At 36.3% G+C, this 8,601-nt stretch overlaps 1 protein-coding gene across 1 annotated transcript; it reads right to left on the bottom strand.

Moving 5' to 3' along the window:
• Positions 1-3,163: 3,163 nt before the first annotated feature.
• LOC136833204 (pro-resilin-like) lies at positions 3,164-5,528 on the bottom strand. The gene is made up of 2 exons (XM_067095068.1): positions 4,784-5,528; positions 3,164-4,494 (listed from the first exon to the last, which is right to left on the bottom strand). Exons 1-2 carry the CDS (start codon positions 4,803-4,805, stop codon positions 3,779-3,781), a joined length of 738 nt encoding a protein of 245 aa, XP_066951169.1. The 5' UTR covers positions 4,806-5,528; the 3' UTR covers positions 3,164-3,778.
• Between the last annotated feature and the right edge of the window lie 3,073 nt (positions 5,529-8,601).

The following is an 8,601-nucleotide window of genomic DNA, read 5'->3' on the forward strand; positions in this document are numbered from 1 at the left end:
GCTTGTTGATTACCTTGTAGTTAGATAGTTTGCATTCTCAAGCAAACTATAGCAAAGCATATTATCTTTCAAAGTGTAAATTCGAGTGCATAGTCTTTTGGACTTAATCACATATTTTTTATTGTGTTAACAAAGGGATTCCATAAGATAATGCTTACTATCGTTATAGTAAAATGTAAGAAAAATTCTTAGAATAGTACATTGTGAAGTATCATAGCAACTCAACACTTAAACTTAGATTATATATATTTTTTATGCGTTGCTCGTTAAATTTCTGGCATTTTTTTTTTAATGAGGGCAATTCGTTGAATGTTTTCTGTACAGTATTCATGGTAATGACTAGTAAAATTTAACAAAAATTTGATAATTAACCAAAATTAATTTTCGCTCAGTCTGGCTGAAGCAGTCAGATTTAGTAGAAAAGCCATATATATTTTGCCTTATATTTTATTCATACCATGATTATCGATTCTTCTGTTTGATAAATAATCCAGTCAGTTATTATGACGTTAGTAAAAAAACATTATTTACTGACTTTTATTAAAACACGAAACAATAATTAATTTTTTAAAACTTGTTCGAAGTGACTAAAGAACTTTAATATATACAGATGAAGACATTCTTCTCCTTATTAGAGATGCAAATTAGTCTAGTGAAATTGGGGTACTAATTTCCGTAGAGAATTCCCATCGGACTTCGGCTGGGTTACCAGGCTCCCACTCATATTTTATCTCTGTTTGGTTATTTACACGACTTGTTTGTAGAGTGTTTAGAGTGTTTGCACTGAACGATGCATATTTGATTTTTTACTGTTATTTTTTATTGCACTGTTTTGCGTATTTTATGAATCATACTGTTCAAGAGGGACTTTAACATTCTCTCTCTCTCTCTCTCTCTCTCTCTCTCTCTCTCTCTCTCTCTCTCTCTCTCTCTCTCTCTCTCTCTCTCTCTCTTAATGTCATTTTCTGTTGCACAGTTTTGATTATTATATGACTCACAGCGTTCAGGAGTGACCATAAAATTCTCTCTGTCTCTGTCTCTCACTCTCTGTTTTTTATTTATTTTATTTTTTTGTTGCACGGTTTTGCTTATATGATTCAAGCGTTCAGGAGTGACCATAAAATTCTATTTCTCTCTCTCTCTCTGAGGGACCTGGGGCAACCCGAACGAACCATAAGGTCTGTAAGGCAAGGTAAGGTCTCTCTCTCTCTCTCTCTCTCTCTCTCTCTCTCTCTCTCTCTCTCTCTCTCTCTCTCTCTCTCTCATGTAAACCATGCGTTTTCAGAAAACTTTCTACGCTCTAGTCAGTTAATGTTTACACTGCCTTTCACGCCAGATGCTCTGGGGGGAAACCAAGCATTGCATAAAAAACTTCCGTGAACAGTCAAGGCCGTGATCTGGTATTTTTATTAGTCACGCGGGAGGTAAACGGGAAAGGGCGGACTGTTGGCAAGGAGTTTTAACCTGGTGTTGTTCTGTTGTTTTTTGCACGGTAATATCAGATGGGAAATAAAAGTACTTTAATTTTTCTCTTTCTGGTATTTGAAGACTATCTATCTTCATTCTTAGGATATTCATAATTGTTCCTATCTTCATTCGTAAGATATTCATCTGTCTTCATTCGTTAGATATTCCTATCTTCATTCTTAAGATATTTCTGTCTTAATCCGTAAGACATTCCTATCTTCTTTCGTAAGATTTACCTAACTTCTTCGTAAGATATTACTATCTTCGTTCTTAAGATATTTCTATCTTCGTTCGTTAGATATTCTTATCTTCATTCGTAAGATATTTCTCTCTTCATTACTAAGATGTTCCTATCTTCTTTCGTAAGATATTCCTGTCTTCATTCGTAAGATATTCTTTTCTTTATTCTTAAGATATTCTTATCTTTCGTAAGATATTCTTATCTTCTTTCGTAAGATTTTCCTATCTTCATTCGGAAGATATTCCTAGCTTCATTCATAAGATATTCCTATCTTCATTCGTAAGATATTTCTGTCTTCATTCGTAAGCTATTTCGGTCTTCATTCTTAAGATATTCTTATCTTCATTCTTAAAAATTTCAAGGTGCTTTATCGACTTGCAGATAAAAGCTAAGCTATAGCAATCTTTGCTTACAGATAAAAGCTAAGTTTAACAGCCACTATAGCAAACGTTGCTCTTGTCCCCGGTAGCTTTTGAATAGAATAAATTTCTTATTAACTCGCAATTAACTAATTCCCTTATGCATTTTTTTTGCAATCCAAAGAAAGGTCAAAAGTGAATGGATTTGCGTTTTATTGCCTGCCACACAAAATAGCTGCACTCTTCTAAGATATGTTTGTATTTCCTTTCTGTAAGTTCTTAGCATCACTACAAAAGGTGAGAAACTTTGTTATAGTTATTTATTATACGTCACAATGCTTAAATTTTTTGTTATTGTTAAATTCGGTCTTTCTTGTGTATAGTATTTCGTAAGGTGAATCCACCACCTCGTAAAGGTATAAGATATTGAAGTGGATGTTTTCTGAACAACCAAGAGTAGGTAATATGTATATATGAACTCTTCAGTATTTTATCCTTGCATACTCAAACTTTAGTGATTTTTATACATATGCATATGGATCCATATGTACAACTCTTACCTGTAATACACACACACACATATATATATATATATATATATATATATATATATATATATATATATATATATTTAAAGATATATATGTGTATACATAAATACACACACATGTATATATATATATATATATATATATATATATATATATTACATACATACATTTAAAGATATATATGAGTGTATACAAACTTATATATGTATTTATATATATATATATATATATATATATATATATATATATATATATATATATATATACTGCATTTTATATATACACACTCCACTTTGTTAGTTGGTTAATATCGAACCCGAGGATGATCGTTATCACCTTTGTGTCATCACTTTCATTGGTGTGGTATTTATGTGTAATGTTTTATGAACCCATGCTGTCGCCAGAAGGTTTCTTTCCTTCTTTCTTTTTTTCTTACTTTCTTTCTGTCATTCACAGACCTATGAATATATGGGTGGGTGAGATAATTGCGTGTGAATATTATAAATCCTCTACCAGCTTAGTAAGGGTGAAATCAAAGATGGAAATACATGCATCTGTTTATTATAAAAATATATCGTCTCTACATCTAATGCAAGGATATATAATTATACTCTTCGTTCGTTCGTTTCGTTTTCGCATAAGGCAAAGAGAGTGAAGATAGAGTATTGCGAATCGATTTTGTATGGCCAAACCAAGCCTTCAGGGGAGAGGTTAAGAAGGTAAGAGAAGTGAAGTTGTGAAAAATTGAGACGAGATGAAAGTCAAAAGAGGGATAGATTCTCTCCTTGAATAAAACGTCAAATGACGTCTGCAGAACTGGAGAAGGAAACCAAAGTGGAAAAGACTGGAAGTACGATGCCTGATGAATGAAATGCGTAGTAGAGAAGGAAAAAGATAACTTAATAGTAATATTTCGAAGGAAGTTGCATCTAAGAGCATTAGGCTAGAGGAGGAGAGTAAATAGCAGTGAGGGTATGGACTGCATAGCTGAAATAGCAAGCGGACAGTTATCCTATACTCCAAATGAAAAAAATTTGACTATTTACAAATCAAAAATACACTGAATATTTTGTCCCGTGCAGATTCATAGAAAAAAGAAAAGGGAAAATGAAGAATTGAAATCATTAGTTCGGTCAGAAGTCATTTGGACAAGATCGAGCTTAGAAAGGAGCGCCATAAGAATCAGATGGGGCTGATGGTGCTGCATAGCCATTGCTGATACCGGCACCATTTCCATTCCTGCCATTGCCGTTTCCGTTGCCGTTAGGTCCATAACCGTATCCGGCATTAGGGACAACTCCAATGAGTTCGTTGACGGAGTAGAAGGATTCGGCGTCAGCGCAGTCGAAGTTGAACCACCAGTCACAGACGAGGTACTGCTGGTTGAAGATGGTGCCGTTGGGGCAGAGGAAGGAGTCCTGCTGACGGCGACCATTGGGTCTGTCCTGGCAGATGTGGAAGACCTGGCATCTAGCTTCAGCGTCAGTGTCGGCATAATATCCAGGGACATTCTGGGCGTTGCAGTCGAATCCGGTGTCAGGGACAAAGGCCAAGATTGGGTAGTCCTCTCCAGGGACACCACCTCCAGGGATGTTCTCAGCCAAAGCAGCAATAGCAGGGTCTACTCCATATCCGTTCCTGGGTGGTCCGTAGGAATTGCTTGGGGGAGCATAGCCATTTGAGGGAGCCCCATTTCCGAAACCGTTTCCGTTGCCTCCAAAACCGTTTCCGTTGCTTCCAAAACCGTTTCCGTTGCTTCCAAAACCATTGCTAGGGGCCCCATTGGAACCTCCAAATCCATTGGTGAATCCGCCGTTGGGGGCACCATAGGTGCTTGGTGGTGGTGCCTTGTCGGCGATGGCAATGGCCACGAGTGCTGTTAAAGGAAGGAAAATTTCGTAACTTAAACAATCATGTCTTTATCGTCATCTTTTCAAGTCTCGGTTGTAAATTCATTGTTAACCATTTACTCCTACTGGGTAACTTCAAAAGTGTACCCATACTTAAATCTTGAGCTCAGAATCTTGTGCATCTCAAAATAAAAATTTAACAAAACTGATATTCATGTACCAAGTAAAATATATCAAGTCCAATCATTCTCAAGTGTCTGAAAGCGTTCAACAGCTGTGCATCTGAATGATATTGACAGCTCGTTCTTTTCTTACCAGTGAGCAGGAGAACCTTCATGGCAGCGATCTGTGGAATAAACGAGAGAGAAGAGAGAAGAGAAGATCTTGGTCAGCCAAAGAGTGCCAGGAAATGATGCAGTTGACGAGTGTTGGACCACTTATATACTCCACCAGTTAGACTCCACCTCCTCCTCCTTTCCTTCCCTTCCTGCCTTCTCACTTACTCCTCCCTCCTGGGGAATCTTCGACCTTGCTCCATTGTTTGCTCTCGCTCTCTTTTATTTTTTTTTCCCTCCCTCTCACTCAATTTCAGTTACGATTGGGATGCCTCCTCCATCGTCTGCCTTATTTTTTTGTATATCATCCTCTCATTTTTTTTTTTTTTCTTTCTCTCTCTCTCTCTTTCTCTCTCTGTCGAGGGAACTGAAGCGTGAAGGCAGATGTAGTTAAGAATACCTCGGACGATAGTAAAAGTGGGCGAGCGGCAGAGGGTGTTCTAGTTTTTATAGCCGTACAATGCTTATGAGTATCTTGAGTGTCTTCTCGTGTGTGTGTGATTATTCCATTTTCCTTTTTGAGTGTGCTGTGCGTAATTTTGCCTTTCTTTTTCCTAATGTGTGCTTTTTTTTTTCAATTTTTTAATTTTCAAAAGAATAGTTTTGCTTTAGCGAGTTTGTTTCCTTAGAAATTAAGCGAAGCCTTTCTTTAGACATTATGTATCATAAGTCTTCATTTAACGAACTGCTCATACAAGTACACACGCATACATATATAGTTGTGGGTTTACATACAAATATTATTTATGAAGGTTCCTTTTTTTAGGAGGCTTCGGTTTACAATGAAAGACCTGCCTTTCATCATAGAATTATGATGACACAAAAATCTCGAGCTCTGCATATTAATTCGATGAGGTTGTTGCATCATTAAGATTGGATAAACTCACATATTTCCGTATGTTTCGCAGGTCAATAGAAAGTAGACAGGTGAATTCTGAAGACCGAAGGAATTTTCTGTTGCATTTCCAGTTAGTATTAGACAGAATGGTAATGTAGTGGATCTAGTGCGTATAGTATGCATTGTATATTGAAGTTAAGAAGAGAAGGCACAAATTAAGAGCTGAATTTATACAGGGCAACTTCCGTACGTAAGAGGATGACGAGGCAAAGATTCTTTAACTGAAATCATTTATTTTTTTAGGATTTTGCCATTAGAGGAATTTTGCGTGCACTTTCAATCACTTTCTTACTTCGAGATCTATATTGCGCTTACACTGGACTCCTAACGTCTTTTGCAAGTTTCATGAACATTTTCTTAGTATTAAAGTTAATACATTTGCTTTGATGCATAAGAGAACATATGTTTGCCTTTCAAATAGTATGACGAAACCTCCTGTCTGATATTACTAAGCCATCACGGTGTTCCCGTCTGCTCTCACGGGTAAATGCCACGTTGTCAAATATCTTTTCAAAGTTCATTTTGGTAACTTTCGGCAGCGAGCAGCATAAAAGAGCAAGATCAGTCAATAGAATAAAATATATTAGGATTTTACTTAAGTGCTCGATGGTTTCGGTTATCTGCGTGCGAAATTTTGAAGTATAATTAAAGCCATTGTTTGTTATGTTATACTGTATATTACATTTTCTGAGGTGAGAACAGCTCGAAATCTTATACTTTTCAGAGTCTACTTATTTTTCCTTTCGTCGGATGTATTCGTAAATGTTTGAGAATCTTCACGATTGTCTTTGCCTTTTAGAGAACTGTCGAATATTTGCCTTGCCTCCTCTCTTCCTTGCTGTTACCTTCTCCAGTTTCGTTGAGGTACAGGTCTATATTTTCCGCATGCGAGAAAATATGGAAAAATTTAATTTTCAAGTAAGAGAAGAAGGAGAGGTGTCCTTTATAACCCAGTGGAACTGCATATGTAGCTGAGAACGTAGAATTCATCTGTGCACGCATGAATGAAACTCAGAATGCACAAGTGAACGATAATTATGTTCACAAGGGATTTCTCCATATCTCGGTGATATATCCGTAAAGTAGCTTCTTTTCTCTATGGCCAGTACATTGAAACGGACGAAAATTTATCATATATAATAGTAGTAGCAGGAGTGATATATCCTTAAAGTAGCTTCTTTTCTCTATGGTCAGCACTTTGAAACGGAGTTATTTTTATTATATATGTATATATATATATATATATATATATATATATATATATATATATATATATATATATATATATATACATACATATATTATATATATGTATATTAGTTGCAGGAATATTGTAGTGTGACTGGTATGCCTGATGCCCATAATATCATTATTGTTTTGATGAGGATACATTGATATATCTAGATAGTCAACATGATATCGGGTTATGTAGACAGCATTCGCCTTCATATGGATATTCCCCGGAGAGGGTTAGTGCCGTCAGTGCACCTCACGCGTTGCCCTGTAAGCATTACTATGGTTCTTTGCAGTGTCCCTTCGGCCCCTAGCTGCAACTCCTTTCATATCCTATTACTGTACCTCCATTCATACTCTTTTTCTTCCATCTTGCTATCAACCTCTCTTAACAATTGTTTCGTAGTACAACTACGAGGTGCTTCGTCATTGGACGGGTTGGTATCGTTCTCGGATAGCACTCTGCTGAGCCCGCCTTCGATTCTCTGACCGGCCAATGAAGAATTACCGGAATGTATTTCTGGTGATAGAAATTCATTTGTCGCTATAATGTGGTTCCGATTCCACAATAAGCTGTAGGTCCCGTTGCTATGTAACCAGTTGGTTCTTAGCCATGCAAAATAAATCTAATCCTTCGGGCCAGCCCTAGGAGAGCTGTTAATCAGCTCAGTGGTCTGGTAAAACTAAGGTATACTTAACAACTACGAGGTTTTCCTCCGATTACACCTTTCAAACCTTTCTACTCTTATTTTTCCTTCAGCGATGAATGACCATGTTATTATTATTATTATTATTATTATTATTATTATTATTATTATTATTGTGCTGGAATGATTGAAGTGATTACGCAAGACGTAGAACTTTGCACGTTTTTCTGATGCCGCATTTGCAGATAGTTGCAACAGAAAGCCACGAGCAAGGTATTAGACCCACCTTGCTTTTAGGAATTAAATCGGCATGCTTATGCCGTTTCAGTACGAAATGCCGATTGTGGATCTCTTCGATCGATATACATGAAAGACTACTAAGAAAAATGGAGGCATCTTGCGGTCCAAATTATTACCGTTTTGCTTAATAGAAAAACCGGTGGTATCAGCCTTATGTGTTAAGTATTTAATTGTTCCAAATTATTGCCATTTTGCTTAGCAAAGACCCCGGTAGCATCAGTTGTCTGTGATAGATGTTTATCTTTTTTTTTTTTTTTTTTTGTTTTTGGACGTCATTCACCCAAGAACGAATCGCTTAGTCTAACGTCCAGCATAATACCAGTAGTTTAATCTCGCTCATGATTTTCCTTTCTCTCCAGAATTGAAGTAATGTTATTTTTCTTAAAAAACAGTAATGGTTCCAAAATGAAAATTCGATATACATTTCCTTAGAGGCTGTAAACAATAGCGCCCCCGCTTTTTTTTTTTTTTTTTGTCCCCACCCCTCTACCCCGTAAATATATCTTATTTGAAGTTATATTTTTGTTATGGCAATTTTCATATACATTATTGTTTCTACGGGAACACGAACCTACGCTTTCATAGATGGAGTTCCCAGGAAAAATACAGATTCCCTTGAATTTGGTATATTTAGTAAGTCAGTTGGTTAGTTTTCGTTTTTTAGCCTTTTCATTAAGGTAGAAGTCTTCATATATTTAGTAAATCAGTTGGTTAGTTTTC

This window comes from Macrobrachium rosenbergii, chromosome 51 (genome assembly GCF_040412425.1).
Source record: "Macrobrachium rosenbergii isolate ZJJX-2024 chromosome 51, ASM4041242v1, whole genome shotgun sequence".
In the NCBI taxonomy this organism is placed as follows: domain Eukaryota; kingdom Metazoa; phylum Arthropoda; class Malacostraca; order Decapoda; family Palaemonidae; genus Macrobrachium; species Macrobrachium rosenbergii.

Coding starts and splice junctions, on each gene's coding strand:
- LOC136833204 (XM_067095068.1), bottom strand. CDS start 4,805: ATGAAGGTTCTCCTGCTCACTG. Junction 4,495..4,783: donor GAAGGTTCTCCTGCTCACTG/GTAAGAAAAGAA, acceptor TTCCTTTAACAG/CACTCGTGGCCATTGCCATC.